Genomic DNA, 17,251 nt, shown 5'->3' on the forward strand with positions numbered 1-17,251 from the left:
AACCGTTTCAAGCCGAACCGGTTCGACCCGTACCGTTTCGAACCGAACCGTTTCGAGCTGTACCGTTTCGACGCGAACCGTGCCGTATCGAACCGAACCGTTTCGGCGCGAACCGTTTCAAACCGAACCGTTTCAGCTCGAAACGGTCCGCGTCGAAATGGTTCGGGTCGAAACGGTTCGGGTCGAAACGGTTCGGGTCGAAACGGTACGGCTCGAAACGGTTCGGCTCGAAACGGTTCGGGTCGAAACGGTTCGCGTCGAAGGTTCGATACGGCACGGTTCGGTTCGAAACGGTACAGCTTGAAACGGTTCGGCTTCGAAACGGTACGGGTCGAAACGGTACGGGTCGAAACGGTACGGGTCGAAACGGTTCGCGTCGAAACGGTTCAGCTCGAAATGGTTCGGGTCGAAACGGTATGGGTCGAAACGGTACGGGTCGAAACGGTTCGCGTCGAAACGGTTCAGCTCGAAACGGTTCGGGTCGAAACGGTACGGGTCGAAACGGTTCGCGTCGAAACGGTTCAGCTCGAAACGGTTCAGGTTCGAAACGGTTCGCGCCGAAACGGATTTTTTGGATTTTTTAGAATTTTTATGATTTTTTATTATTTTTTAGAATTTTTTGGAATTTTTTTGATTTTTTGGAATTTCTTTGATTTTTTGGAATTGGATCAAAATGACAATTGTAAACATTTAAAATGAAAATCTCCAAAAAACCCCTGGTTAAAGATGGAGTATTTGGATGGAGTTAGTGTATGTGATCAAAATGACAACAAAAGGGAAAAGTCAGAGACCCAAAGACAAAAAAAAAAAACTATTTGGCCTAAAATGACAAATTTGGACAAAACTCAGAGACTAAAATGACAATTTACTCCATTCATTTACCAATCTTTTTACCGCTTACCCCACTCCCTTTTTTAACTTACATTTTAATTTTATTAGTCAAGCATTGCGTATAAATGAATTTCTTTATTTAAACTGGTTCAGGATTGAATGCATATCTCCAATTACATACCGAAATTTCTTTGTCACATATGTCATTGAGCATCATCATGATATAATCGAATAATGATAAAGCTCATTTTTAAAGGGTGGACTTTGAATGTTTTTTTTTTTTTTTTTTTTTTTGATGGAAAGAGAGGTATATTTAATAAAAAGGATGATGCATTTAACCAACCCCTAAACTAAAAACCATATAAGGAGGTTATTTAATAGAAAACTATGACTTCGTCATATTGGAAATTTTTATGTTAGTTCTCAATATTTTAATTGTATTTTGTATTATTAAATAATTATTATAAAGTGAACTATTCAAAGTCAATTTCGAAAATCTTTTGGTAAGAATAGTTTAATAAATATTAAGAACAAAAAAACGTGCTTAATAGTAGTTTTTATAGGATGATTCATATTTTTGAAAATTGTAAGAATGATTATCATCAAGACTCACTTTTATATGTTATTTTTCTAATTGGTTGATTTTATGAACATATTCAAATTTCTCCTCTCGTTTGCCGACTTGATAAAGTAAATCTATTTATATCATATTGTAAAAGTTAAGTTGGTTCATTTAAAGAGTAGTGAAGAGATGTATGACATATAGAGAGTAGAACAAACTCTTTTCTATAACTATATCAAAACTTTGGGGGGGGGGGGGGGGGGGGGGGGGAGGGAGGGAAGGGAAGAAATGTGTAATCAAATAATATATTGCATTGAAACAGCTTGTTTAATTGAATGGTTTTTATTTTATTTTATTTTATAATTATTCACCAACTAACTACTATTTTATTTATATTACTAGCCTATGGGGCATATTTAATTGACGACGAACTTATTATATATTTTCGCATTCATTGTATTATTGTAGTAGGATAGAATCCATTTGAGTAATTTTATATAATAAATAAATAATAGAATAATATATATTGAAAAACTTTGTTTATTACGCGAATTGAATAAATGTTATCTTTAAAAAACTCACATATTGCACGGGTTGAATAAATCTAATTTTATATACCAAATAATAAAAAAGTTGTATATTTAAAAACCTAATATATTACACGGGTTGAATAAATGTAATTTTGTATAGTAAATAATAAAGTAGTTATATCTTTAAAAAACTAACGGATATACTCGATACATGATGGATATGGTGATTCCGAAGACGGCTCTTGAAAAGAAGATACGTTATTCAAAAAGCAAATCAACAACTATTTGAGTGATAAAATGTTGGTACCAATTCCGACAATTTGATTTATAAATTACGCAATAAAATCGATATAATAAATTTGTTTGTAGTAAAATAAGAAAAAATAATATATTACACATTGATTTCTTGTATTATATAGTGTAAATGTAGATAAATGTGGTGTATTCATCCATGACGTGTTAGTATAAGAGTGATATAAAAACAAGAAAAATAAAATAAAATATAAAATTGATAACAAAAAAGAAATAGTAAAAATGTCCAAGAGATGAAAGTGTTCATTTAGGCGGTTTTTGTTTTTTGTGAAAAGCTCTTCAGAACCTCTTATTTCTGCTCCACGCAGATCACGCGCAGACGTTTGAGTCTGCAATGTGTTTGTTTTCTCGAAGACCTTTCATTAAAAAAGGTCTGCATGATGTCACACCCCAACCGATGGCGGAAACATCAGGGCGTGACACTGAGCGAAACAGATTGTCCAAGAGAATCCATAACAACTATTAGTGACAATATATTTAGCATTAATGTCCCATACCATTAACATATAAAGCATAAACAGTCATTACAGATAATATTCCCAAAAACAAATAGTTGTTCCGACAACTCAAATTTATTAAATGAAATTTCTAGACCACCTACTCGATTCATTAAACAAGCGAGCTTAGCATCCTAGTCAACCTATCACATACGTTAAAATAAAGTCAATACACAGAGTGTAAAGGTGAGTACACAAGTTTGAGTAGCATATAGTATAGCGAAAGCGTTTACGCATAACCAGCATGTAACACGTAGAAATGTGAAGCAAGTAAGCTATCGACAATGAAGTATGCAACCGACATGACTGCGAGTTGTATAATGCGCAACACATTATCACCACTGTGACCATGTGAAGTAAAACCCTTAACAACCCCTGTCCATGACAGGTGCTGAGTCCAAACTATAGTACCATCGTTGCAAAGGTGTTAGGCAAACACTCACTGTGTAAACATAACATACAAGCATTCATCGGGTCACGTATAACATGCGAGAGCGGTTAGCGTTAAAAGTGTTTTCGTTGTGTGTTCGATGTGATTTGATATGGAACGTATGTAACACCCAAAGTGCGTTAAAAGAAAATGGGTTCGAGTATACCCACAGTGTGATCGTAGTTGTTAAACACACACTGTATTGGATTGAAGGGAGCGCTGAGATTAGCCTGAGCATAGAACAGTAGCATAAGCGTTGAATGGTGCGTAACGGAGTGAGTGTCGAGTGGTGAGTCGGTCGGATGATCATCCGGACGGATGACCATTCGGACGGTTGGTCATTCGATTGGGTGAGTGTGTTTGTAAATCGTTTTGAAACTTTTGAAGTTTTCGTTGTAGCATAAATCAAGTCATTCAATCAGATGGTCATCCGGACGGATGGCCATTCGATCGGATGGCTATTCGATTGAAAGCGATATTCTTTGAAGTTTTGATCAAATTGTTTAAGTGTTAAAAGTTGTAAAGAACAAGCCACCTGGTCGAATAGTCATTCGATCGGATGGTCATCCGATCCGATGGCTATTCGATCGGCAATCTGATGTTTTGAAAATTTCACAAAGTTTTCCAAGTTAAAGTTTTGTGTTTTGACGGAGACGTCATGACAACGTGTTAAACAACGGAAACCGTTCCAAGTTCACTTCAGTCGATCGGATGAGAACCACCCCATTCGATCAGACTTAACTGTTCTTGATGGAGTTTCATGTTCGACCCGTAAATCGGTCGTCTCTTCGGTGGAAGTCCGTTTTCAGACCGGTTCTCAACTAAAGAATGAGTAGAGAGCCTGAATGAGTCTAGATTCCCTCGGTTTTGTGTAACATGTTGAAGAAAAGTTTGAAAAACATGGGAATAGTTGGAAAATGTTGAAACATAGTTGAGATTCAGGTAAAAATGTGTAGAAATCCTTTAGATCTGAACATATCTTGATGAGATGATGCCATACCACAGTTTTCATAAGCAACCATGATGACGTCACCTTCAAGTAGTCCAAACCAGGTGATTCCATGGTGAAAACGTAAGATTTGATGGAGAAAATGATGAGAAAGTGTGTATTGATGATGGAAGTACAAGATTTAGGAAGAAAACTTACGAAAATAGCCTGGAATCGAGTGAATTGTGCTTGAGAACGAGCTGGGAGCGAGTTGGTCGGATAGAGCTGTCACATCAGTGAACAGTGATGTGGCAGGTGGGTATTTATAGTGTGAGGGAGAGATGAGGCGGTGCAAGAATGGGTCGGATGGCCAGGCCACCGGATAGTCATCTGGACGGATGGCCATTCGATCGAATAGTCATTCGATCAGATGGCTGGTGCGAGTTGGTTTTCTGTAACACCCCAAAACCCGAATGTTTATATTCGTTAAATGTTCTAATATGGTACATCAAGAAATAAATAAGTAGGTTATTTATCCTAGTTAAAATTATGGTAGAAACAAATAAGGGATGAAAGTTGTGTCAATTTTATTTAAGTGACAAACTTGAGGGGCTAAAGTGGGGCAAAATGAAAGTTGAAATTATTAATAAAAAAATATATATACCCACACACACACACACAATCGTGTGTTCTGGAAGGAGATCGAGCTCCATGGGAGCCAAAACCCTAACAAGACTAAATCACCAAATTGAAGGGTTAATTATAGCTCAAATTCAAGAAGGAACATGGATAAATGATCACCTTCACAAGGGGATCATAAGGTATGTCTTAAAAGTTAGATTGGTGATTATGAACGAAGTGGGTTATGTTGTAAATCGTGAATTGGTATGAAATTGAGTATGAGGATATGTTAGAATCATCATATAGAACATGGGTTATGCATGATTTAGGTTAATTTGATGCTTAGAGCTGAAACCCATTAGTTATGGTGAAAATGATGACCTGAGTCATCATCCATGTCTAATTCTTGTTGAATGTTGATGTATTATGTGAGTAATATGGATTCTTGCTAGAGGAAATTGAAAGAAATATGATGATAGTGTGTTTGATGTTTATGCATGAATGATTCATATTGATTAGAAGGAGGAATTTGATGAATCATGAATAAGATTAGAAGGATACGCATGAACTAGTTGTACACTATGCTTAGGAGGTAGTACACACATCAAAAGTATGATGAAATTATGAAGAACTTAACATTAGATCACTTGTAAGTGATTAACAAAGTAGTTATGAAGTGGGTTTTGATGATATGATAGAAGTAATGATATGCTTATGTTAATGATGTTTGAAAATCATATATGTGTATGTGTGTTTAAAGAAATTGGATAAGAAATGATGGATTAGCATGTTATAAGGTTAAATGATAAACTTAATATAAGATCCGTGTGATGAAAAGGTTGTGATGAATGATGAATAAGCTAACTATCTTGAGAATGATATATGATAGTTGATGCTTGATAAGCGACATGGAAGCTTGGAAAAGAAGCGGGTCAAACAGGACTAATGCGCACGGGAAGCATATTCGGATGCTATGTAAGTAAGGCTTACACCCCTTTTTGTAGAATATCTATTCAATGTATAGATTACGAACATGGTAACTAAATATATGACTTATGATGTTTCGACAAGTTTTGGTATGGGTCGGAACATGTGATTATGTTAAGAAACTAAGTTAATGGTCAAAAAGGGTAAAAAGGGTATTATGTTAATTATGGTTATGAGATAACGAAGGAATAAGTTACATGGATGGGATAATGAATAACTAAAATCCCACAAGGATAAAATGGACATCTAGACTTAACGGGTCAAAGGGTGAAGACATTATCATTTGGCGATATTGACTAATGAATTTTTTTGTCAAGTACTATGCATTCACAGGATGATTAGCGAAAGAAATTATGTTGTTATTAATTAGCCAATTAGCGCACAAAGTATTAAAACGGGTCATAGCTTTGATCCGAGCCAGGTATATGCGATTAGAGTTGTAGTTAAGTCGTGGGATTAGTCAAATGTTTAAGAAAGTCCTTTGTAGTAAAGGATGGAACAAAGTTGACAAAAACGCCCTTGATGGGTAAATCGGGCAAACGGTCTTAAAAGTTGATTAGAAACAAGCTATTCGATTAAGTGAATGTTTTGGAAAAGTAGGAAAGCGAGAAGTATGATTTTCGTAAGCCAAGGACCTTAAAATGCGCAAATACCTTTAACAGGTCAAAGTAAGCTTTTGAGCGAAAATGGGTTAAGAGGATGCCAGACATCCGAGGATTTAATCTTTTATGATAGACGTCATTGATATTATTAGGTTCATAAGAAGTTATGGTCAAACAAACAAGTTATGTTGATAAATGCATGAACGGGTCAAAATTTGGTAAAAAGGGTAATATGCCGAAGGCTTAAAATTCATAAATTTTGGTAGTCCAAATATTGGATTTTCACTCCATGTGATGGAGAATTAAATTACGGACGCATAGGAAAAAGAATCGGGTAAAACGGATCAAAAACGAGAAAGTTATGCTCGTTTCCGAAAAACTGAGTTATGCTGGGAATATGCAGCAACAGCTGCGAACATTCTGAACATATTGGGTGGTGGCGTCACGCGACGGCGAAGTCTATGGGCCGTCGCGTGATGCCACGGGCTCATGAATCTTGAAAAATTCATATTTTATTAATATATGCAATGCGAACCCGTCTGGACCGTTTTTAAACGCGTATAAGCTAAGAATGACTAATTTATTCCTTGTTTTAGGAAGTGTAGATACGTATAAAGGTATGTATGTATGTATGTATGAATATAAGTTGTATGTATGAATGAATGTATGTTTGGATGTATGCAAGTAAGTATATATATATGAGCGTATGCACGTATGTAGGCATACGTGAAGATATGAATGTAGGTAGTATGTATATGTACGCAAGTGAGTATGTACGAATGTATGCATGTATGTAGGTTTGTGTGAAGGCATGAAATAGGTATGTATGTATGTAGGCATGTATGTATGTATGTATGTATGTATATAGGTATGCACGTATGTAGGCACGTATGTATATATGTAGGTATGTACGTATGTAAGTAGTTACGGCCGGAGGAGAGAGATCGGAGAAGAGAAGGAAGGAAGACAAACGACGGCCGGAGGAGAGAGATTGGAGGAGAGACGACGGGGTTTAAACGTTTTTAGCGTTACAAGTGTACAGTGAGGTGGTGATCTGACCAACAAGTGTCGTATTGTTAAAATTTTAGGGCTTGCATTATCGGCTACTGTTGGTAGGGAGACATGTTACAATATACATAGACGTAAAGCTACAGAATAGTATAACAGCCCTGGCGATCATGGTGGTGTGGTGGAGGGTGGTGGTGAATTGGTGGCGGTGGTGGAGGATGATGATGAGGAGGAGGCCGTCCGTGGTGGTGCGGCGGCGGTGGCGGATGGTTGTGCCCCGGTCTATGCATCTTTGTGCCTTTATGGTTACTTGTTTCTTTCGGTAAATGTGGTAGGTATGAAATTGAGCAAAGGCTTAAAGAATAGGCATATGTATAAGTATGTACGCATGCATTCAATGAAATTGAGTACTAACGAAAATAATAGGGTGCCTGGTGAATGAAGTGTAACGCAGGAATAGCATAGAAGTCTCACCACGGATTGTATGATCAGATGGAAAGCTGGGATGTAAAGAGTTAACGGAACGAAGAGTAAATGTGAATAAATCTTGTATATTTATAATGCATACTAATGTTATGAATTTTATGTGGTGAGCGCAGGTAGTACGAGTCACGAGGGTCATCAAGGAATAGAGATCGAGGACCGAGTCACAAGACAGATTGTACGGGAACGTTGGTGTATGTAATGTAGTAAACTCATGTTATATTTTTAATTGTAAATGAGTCGATTGATGACTTTCTGCGAAAGAGTTATGTTAAAAATGAAATTTTAAGTAAGCCAAGGTATTTATAAGGAAAGAAATTTATGGCTTAAACTTTCGCTGTGACTTTTTGTCAAAAACGTGTTAGGGTCTTACATTTTCCGACTTTCGTTTCGTGCGTTGAGCGTTGCGTTGCGTTGCGTTTAAGCGAGTGGTGAGTGAGCATTGTGTTGAGATAACCATACATAACATTTAAACAAATAATCACACAAATAACATAACACATAATATGCCTAAAAGTAAATCCGCGGTTCGAGTTGCGATGTGATTGCGATGTGATAGCGTGAAGCAACAATGCGATAAAGTGCGTTTAATTAGTATGCGATGTCGTTTAAATGCGATAAATGCGATAAATGCGTTTGGAAATAGCGTTGTGATTGCGTTGTAAAACATAGTTTAAAATATCGTTTAAAAATCGTTAACCCGTTAGCGATAATCGGAATCTCGAGAGTACTAGTCAATTAAGCAAGAAATAACAGATCTGAATAAGATCTTGACTTGATTTTGACTTGGAAAGTCGGGTTGTTACACATGACCTCTTTCTGGTGCAGACATGGATCAATGTTTTCTTGGGTCTGCAGACTCTCTTCTCCTTCACATTTTGAAAACACAGAGAACTTCTCCCACAAAAACCCTAGCACCTTCTCCTCCTCCCATCCCCGCCAACCTCCACAACAGCCTCCTGATGGTACATTATTAACCAGTAGCCTAAACCCCAACAAGCAAGCAAATACATGAAGTAATCTTGCAGCCTCCAACCGCTCATCACCGCCGTATTAGTCAAAACCCTACCGGAGAAGATGACCACTCTACCGCCAAAAAAGAAACAGAGAAAGAGAAATCCGGCCAAATCAGACGCCGCCGGACAACTAGCACGACTTGACTCACTCCGGTGGACCTCATCTCTTCCCGACGACGGTGACGATCCGGTGCATTCGCCGGATTAAATGACTTCGAAGGAGGTTCGTATTTGCTTTAGCATTAACTGATTGTTACTTTTTTGCTGATATGTTAGGGTTTATCGGTTTACAGCTCATTATCTAGTTAAATTTCAGAAATTTGTGGTATTTTGATGATTTTTGGTGTTAAATTTCAGAAATTTGGTGGTATTTTGCTGATTCTAGGTGTTAAATTTCAGAATTGGTGGTATTTTGCTGATTTTTTGTGTTAAGTTTCAGAAATTTGGTGGTATTTTGCTGATTCTAGGTGTTAAATTTCAGAATTGGTGGTATTTTGATGATTGTTTGTGTTAGGTTTCAGAAATTTGGTGGTATTTTGCTGATTTTAGGTGTTAAATTTAAGAATTTAATTGGCAGCTTGCAGAAGTTAAAAAACAAACAGTCTTCTCCCTACAGACTGCAGAGGTTTGGTCCACCTCTTCTGCTACAAATGTCTGCAGATGTGGTCCACAGACTGCGGACATTTTACCTATAAAAAAACAAACAGCACCCTAGATTTGATCCTCTATGACTTTATATTATTACAAAAATCTTATATGATACAAGTATAATAAGAAATTTAAATTTAAATTTCACTGACTTTGAATTATTAGGCAAATTTTATATGAAGTAAGTTTAATAAAAAAATTAAATTTAAATTTGAGGATAATATTTTATTAGAAAATAGAAGGAATTTATTCGAAATTCAAACAAGGATAAGATATAAAATTAATTTATTATTTATTTAATTTAATTAATATATAAGATAACTAGGAGAGAGAGGCAAAAAAATAAAAAATAGATGCCTTTTAATGAATGACACGTAAGATACATAGATTTACTTTATTATATAGTATAGATAGATATAGATTATGTTACAAGTAGAGACAACATACAATAACAATATAAAATATAAATACCAAAGTTACATGATATAATCAACCATGTAAATTAACTAATACGTTTACTCAACAACTATAAAAAAATCTAATTTGAGAGCATCTATAATAGTGGTTCTCAAAACATAGTACATGTAAGTGGCCATTTAATCCACCTCTTTAACAAGTCTACGTAAGTATTTATCTAATTCAATTCTCTAAAATCAACCATGTAAAAAAGCTAATATGTTTACTTTACACCTATAAAAAAATCTAATTTGAGAGCATCCATAATAGTGGTTCTCAAAACAAAGCCCATGTAACTAGCCGCTTATCCGCCCCTCTAACAAGTCTACGTAAGTAGCTTGTCTAATCCATTTCTCTAATAATCATAATATCAGGCAAAAGCTCTCTCTCCTCTTTCTCGCTCCTCCCTTCACTCCCATAAAGAAGTTTAAAAATGCTCTTACACAAAACCGACCCTCTCTTATCTCTCTTCCATATCATACTCTTGTCTCCTTAAAACACCCCAAAACCAACCATTGCAGATGTTCTAACATTGGTCGGCTTACACGGTTAAATTACTTCCATATGAATATAAATTACAGAAAAACGTATTACTTTCAAGAAGATTAGAAATGATAGTTAAAGATTAGAGATTTAAACGTATACGAAAGTAAAATAATGATGCAAACTAACAAACTTCTTGAAAAATATTCTACCATTCTAGTCAATCAATAATACTAAACTTGTCATGGTGATAATCACGTGGCTTATTCTCAGCCGCCACCCACAAAATATTATTTTAAACTTATGATACATTATCCCACTAGCCTTAAACACCATTTTTTAATTATATCAAAACAAATTAATCTTCAATTAGCACACCCTAGGATATTCTCTATATCTATTAATTCAACTAGGAATAGTAACTTTTTAGTTTTTTTAGTTTTTTTTAACTTTAAGATTTTTATTATTTAATAAAAGTCGATTTTTATATTTAGTTTTTTATGTTAGTTTTTGTTTTACGCTTTTTGTCGTTTGGTTGTTACTTAATACGGTGTTTGGTGGTCACATTTGGTCTCTCGGGTTTTTTTTACCTCGAATTTTTAATACATGTCAGTATACATTCGACTTTGTTAATGTTTAACGTCACATGAGTCATTCGGTGTTAAAGTATTCGTGATTTTGTTCACGCCCTGGTTTCGTCGCTGTTCAGTTGCTACTTAGCACGGTTTTACGCCGCGAGGGGTGGTTAGTAAGACTAGCTTGCATAAATAGCAGTCAAAAGGGGGGAAAATCCACCAAAAAGGCTAAACTGAAGCCAAAAATAGTCTTAAAAAACTCCAAATCTATAGTGAATTTCCCATTTAAACAAATAAAAAAATCTCTACAAGAAAAAAACCCCTTCTCTGCAAATCACAAAACAAAAAATGTACACATTTACATTGGTTTGGGTGGTTGGGGGGGGGGGGGGGGTTGACTTTTGCATCAACGAGTGTGATCCCATGCATTTGTATATGTCATGGTGGATGGTGATGTGGTGTTGGATGATGATGCTGATGAATGTTCTGCATTATCAGAACCTGAAGAAGTGGTAGTATTGTATGTGTTCTTTTTTTGATCTTGATTAGCACAAGCAGGTTTATTAGGGTTGCTTCTGATCTTGAGATCCATGAAATCTGAAATCAGGCCCGGCTTTGTAATCTTGTAATCGTTGACGTTTATTTGACCCGATAACATCTTCACAATGGTTGACATCATGGGTCGAAGCTTTGTGATGTCTTGGGTGCATAAAAGACCGATTTTTAAGTATTTACACGCTTCTTCTACATCAAACTCGCCGTGCATTGCTGTGTCTATGAGCTCTACCAACTCGTTTCGTTCATATAGATCCCATGTCTGTTTAGAACAAAATAAATTCATGTTAAAAAATGTTCAACAAGTCCATAAAAGAAAAATATGCATTTTGACTTTTGTATGAATCTTCTTATTTGACCAACAGATAATTCGATTTATTAGAAGCAAAATGCGTTTACCCGATCATTAAAAACTATTTTTTTACGACTAGATGTCACAATAACTAGATTGAACAAGTTAAAAATGCGAAAAAAAACTACTTACCCTCTCAAGAATGAATTGTTCTTCAAGAGGCAACAATGAGTTTGTGTTGCATCTCCCACTAACAATTTCTATGAGAAGAACACCAAAGCTATAAACATCAGCTTTACGCGTCAACTGGCCTCTAATCGCGTATTCTGGCGCCAAATAACCACTGATACAATAAAAAAAAAGAACTTCAGTAACTTTAACGACATAAAGGCGGAATCTTTAAACACAAAGAGTAATTCAAGACACGGGTCTTACATTGTTCCAGCCACGCGCGTGCTAACATGGGTCATATTCGCGGGTATTAACTTTGCCAGACCAAAATCCGAAATCTTTGGTGTTAAATCTTTTGAAAGAAGAATATTGCTTGCTTTAATATCCCTGTGAACGATATGTGGCCGCACTTCTTCGTGAAGATACGCGAGCCCTCTAGCGATTCCAATGCAAATCTTGGTTCTTGTTCTCCAACTAAACTGTATATTACTATGCCCTGAACCTATAAACAAAAATTCAAACTTTTTTGTTTTTAGCAAAAATGGACACAAAAACAATACAGTTTGTTATTTATTTATTTAAGGAACAAGCAAGATGCAAGTGTGAATTTACCAAGAAGGGTCTGAGCCAAGCTGTTATTTTCGATATAATCGTACACCAAAATCCTGTGATCTCCTTCAACACAGCATCCGCGAAGCTTAGCTAAATTCTCATGTTCGATATCGTAAATGACTTTAATTTCTGTCAAGAATTCTCTTGCTCCTTGTTTTGACTCAGCAGAAAGAACCTTTATAGCAGCATATTTCCCATGTTTTAATCTTCCCTAAAGATTACAAAAATGTCACAAATTAGAAACTAACTATATGTCTTGATATATATATATATATATATGCATAATAAATATATAAACTTTATATAAATAAAACTTACCCAATAAACAGGACCAAATCCACCCTCCCCTATCTTGTTAGCTGGGCTGAAATCATCTGTAGCAATTCTTAATTCTTTGTATGAGTAAAGTTTAAGATTCTGAACCTCAGATAGCTCTGTTTATAATAACCAATTATACAAGAAACAAAGATTAGCAAAGCTTAGTAAGAAAAGGAACTTTGATATCAAAGATTGAATAAGGGTTTACCATTTGAAAATTCAGGGAATCCTTTTGGTGGGTCTGATCTGCTGTTGAAGAAGAAAGAGAAACAACCCATGATCTGTTACTGGTTGATGGTTGAGTGCTCAGTATTTGAAGAAGAATGGATGAAAGATTGATGATTAAAGATGGGTGATTGGTGGTGGGTGTGATGTTTGTAGAAATAGTTGGGGCAATGGAAATTTGTGCCCCATTGGGAGTATATTAATTGTAAAGTCAGCTAAGTTATGCTATGGAGTTTGAATTCTTCTTTCCTGGAAGGGGCCTAGGGGGCAGTGGTTTTGATGTGGATGAGTATGAACAGAGAAGGGTTGGTTAGATATTTAAGAGGACCTTTTGTGTCGAGAAAGTCAACGTGTCTATTTTTCAAGATTTAGATATTGTTTGGTATGTTGGGGTGAAAGGTGGAATGGGTGGGAGAGTAGAATGGTGTGATCTTTGCCACTTCACGTCAAAAAACCGACCCGGGCGACGTGTCAAAACACCGCCCCGGGCGACGTGATGTTTAAGAAATGGGTGTTGGCATGATTATAAAATCGCTAGTGAAATTGAGACTTTCAAAAACAACCGTTATGCAACGGTAATAAAAAATATATATATTTTTTCTATTTTTATTATTTACATTTAACAGCTATATAATCCTCATTCCTCCTATTTTTTATATTCCGTCTAAGCCAACCAACTCAAATACGATTCGGTTGATTCGAAAACGCCTACTTCCGATGCTCGGTTGATCTGAAGACATCGAGTATTTGTCTAAACCGATCAAGCACCTCTAAGGAGATGCCTTGTCCCTAGCACAAATTCATAGGCAACAAATTCATGACAAATATAGACTTTAGAGCTTTATTTTTTTAAGCATGCCGTATCTTTTTATTTTTATTACTTTTGAACATTTTGTCTTTATTATTTTAGTATTTTAATTAATGTTAATGTAATTTTTTTAATTTAATGAAATATTATTTGTTTTATGTTTCTAAAAAAAGAAAGAAATTAAAATAAATAATTGGGTAATGATTGAATGGGGGTTACGAGGCATTATACCACTATACAACTTTTTAACTTTAAGCCCCATAATACTCCTTGCTGACTGGGATGCCACATGTCTCATAACGCCCAAGGGAGAGGCTTGATCTTCAAGCCCCACTACACATGGTCTTACAATGGAATGAAAAAAATGTGTTATGTTGGTCAGGTTAATGGAATCGCCCATTACATAAGGCATTACATTCCCTTAAATTCATTCCATCCACACATGTTTTTCATTTCATTCCCTCTATCACCTTCATCACCAACACCTCCCACCACTAGCTACCCACCGCCGCCACCACCACCACCCGCCGCAACCCTACGCCGTCGACCACCGGCGCCACCGCCACCACTGACCACCACCACCGAACATTGGTGCTACCACAGAACACTGACGCCACCGCCACCACCACAGACCACAGACCACCGACCACCCCGCCACCAGCCGCCATAACCCACTGTCGTCGCCTCCCTCCGCCACAAAGTTCAAAATTCCTAAAATGTGTAAAAGTCATAAAACACCATAATGTCAACTATAAAGCACACCAAAAACCAACAAATAACATAATAAAGATTGCTAAAACACCATATATATGGGTTTTATTTTGTGTTTTGGATGATAAGGCTCCAATTATCCAATGACTAACATTATGTGTTTTGTGTTGATTATCATGTTGTGTGTATATTCATAGTTCTATGATGGTGCGTTTGGAGTTTTTCATGAACTGCTAGGGTTTGAATATAGTGTTTTAGTAATTTTCGTTCTGTTATTTGTGGGTTTTGGGTGTGTTTTAGGGCTGAAATTATGGTGTTTTATGACTTCGTACACTATTTAGGAGATTTATATATATATATATATATATATATATATATATATATATATATATATATATATATATATATATATATAGGTAGAGGATCCTGTAAAAAGTGCTCAAAGTGTAAGAAGTGTGAGAAGTGTATTATAACCCTATATATAATACTATATAACACCATATAAACACCGTATAACAATATGTAACACCATATAATACCATATAACACTATGTAACACTATATATCATTATATAACAAATATAACACTATAGGTTGTCTGATAGCATGTCTATGATAGATGTATAGTGTTATATTTGTTATATAATGATATATAGTGTTACATAGTGTTATATTGTATTATATGGTGTTACATATTGTTATACGATGTTTATATGGTGTTATATAGTATTATATATAGTGTTATAATACACTTCTTACACTTCTTACACTTTAGGCCCTTTTTACACTATCCTTACCCTATATATATCCTTATCCTACAAATTGTACGCGATAACCCCAGCCGTTAGATCTTCTGTCTATCAAACTCGGACTTCACAAACCCGGACATGTTCATAAAGTCGCATGGGACTCACAAACTCTGACTCACAAAAAATGATTATTCGCATGTTATATCCAAAATCGCATGGCTTCACAAACCCTGACATTTTCATAAATCGCATGGACTCACAAAAAAGGTTGTTCGCATGTTATGTCTAAAATCGCATAGCTTCACAAACCCTGACATTTTTCATAAATCGCATGGACTCACAAACTCTGACTCACAAAAAAGGTTGTTCGCATGTTATGTCTAAAATCGCATGGCTTCACAAACCCTGACATTTACACAAATGGCATGGACTCACAAACTCTGACTCACAAAAAAGGTTGTCCGCATGTTATGTCTAAACTCTGACTCACAAACCCTGACATTTTCAAAAATCGCATGGACTCACAAACTCGGACACTAATCGCGTACGCATAGGAAAAATGAATCAGGGACACGTGTAGGGCTATTATCGTCGCGTACGTAATGTATAATTAGGGATTTGTATTCTACACTTCCTCTCTCTCTCCCTATATATATATATATACATATATATATATATATATATATATATATATATATATATATATATATATATATGTATAGGGCAAGGATAAATTGAAAACCCACTTGAGTTGAATAAACCTTGAAAACCCAATAACAACCATTGATTATGATGCATGGATGGCTAAGATTAATTTTCGGATATCTGTTGCTTTTTCTCCCTTTCTCTCAATATTTAAATATATATATGATGTACTTGAAAGGTAAAATGGGAACACTCTTACACTTATTTCTTACAAACAAACAAAAAGTCTACTTGCATGTGTCAGATTTTTTGTTTCTTTTGATGTAATTCTGTTTTTTTCATTTTTTATATAAATCAGATCTTTTGTTTCTTTTTTATATACATCTGTATTTGTATTACAAAAAAATGTAACATACAGTTTTTAATTATCAATTTATGCTACATTTGTAATAACACACTTTATTTCTATAACATAAAATATTACAAAGAAACGTAACATATAATTTTTACATGATCAAACGCACTTTATTTTCTGTAACGGACATTATTTCTGTAACACAAAAAAATGTAACAGCCATTTTTGCTTTGATTGATTGTTACATTTCTAACACAAAAAAATGTAACAACACACTTTGTTTCTGTAACAGTCACTTTGTTTTTACAATAATCTGGGAAAAAATGTAACAACACACTTTATTTTTACAACAGTCTAAAAAAGTGTAACAATCCACTTTATTTTCAGTAACGTGCATTATTTATATAACATGAAAAAATGTAACATGCATTTTTTCTTTGATTGTTACATTTCGTAACTATGTTCAACATCAAACATCTTTTGAATCATCTTCAACATCTGAAACATCATCTTCAAATTGTTTTGGTTGGTACAGATCTGAGACAAATTTTACAAAAAAAATTGATGCAATCAATAATAAAAACAACAAACCCATAAAACAAGAACTTAAAAACCTCAATCTTCTTGAACAAAAAAAAATTGCAGATCCACAAAACACAACAAAAATGCAGACTAAAAAAGTGTAGATTTGCAAACAAAGCTGAAAAAAAACATACTTATTCACCTTCTTGACAAGATCTGAAACAAATTTTACACAAAAAATTGATGCAATCAATAATATAAACAACAGTCTAAAAAAGTGTAACAACACACTTTATTTTCAGTAACGTGCATTATTTAT

General features: G+C 35.2%; 1 protein-coding gene across 1 annotated transcript; it reads right to left on the reverse strand.

Annotated features, from left to right (window-relative positions):
• Positions 1–11,215: 11,215 nt before the first annotated feature.
• On the reverse strand, positions 11,216–13,436 carry LOC110890131 (cold-responsive protein kinase 1). Its single transcript, XM_022137701.2, has 6 exons — positions 13,126–13,436; positions 12,918–13,033; positions 12,600–12,810; positions 12,252–12,489; positions 12,009–12,159; positions 11,216–11,786 (listed from the first exon to the last, which is right to left on the reverse strand). The coding sequence occupies exons 1-6, from the start codon at positions 13,193–13,195 to the stop codon at positions 11,376–11,378; spliced, it is 1,197 nt and encodes a 398-aa protein (XP_021993393.1). The 5' UTR covers positions 13,196–13,436; the 3' UTR covers positions 11,216–11,375.
• Between the last annotated feature and the right edge of the window lie 3,815 nt (positions 13,437–17,251).

This window comes from Helianthus annuus, chromosome 11 (assembly GCF_002127325.2).
Source record: "Helianthus annuus cultivar XRQ/B chromosome 11, HanXRQr2.0-SUNRISE, whole genome shotgun sequence".
NCBI classification, from domain to species: Eukaryota; Viridiplantae; Streptophyta; class Magnoliopsida; order Asterales; family Asteraceae; genus Helianthus; species Helianthus annuus.

What these genes read in the sequence shown, in the direction of transcription:
- LOC110890131 (XM_022137701.2), bottom strand. Translation starts at nt 13,195, where the DNA reads ATGGGTTGTTTCTCTTTCTTCTTCAACAGCAGATCAGACCCACCAAAA. An exon ending in ATTCCCTGAATTTTCAAATG is followed by an intron (nt 13,034 to 13,125) that starts GTAAACCCTTAT and finishes TATTATAAACAG; the next exon opens with AGCTATCTGAGGTTCAGAAT. An exon ending in ACGCGCGTGGCTGGAACAAT is followed by an intron (nt 12,160 to 12,251) that starts GTAAGACCCGTG and finishes TTATTGTATCAG; the next exon opens with TGGTTATTTGGCGCCAGAAT.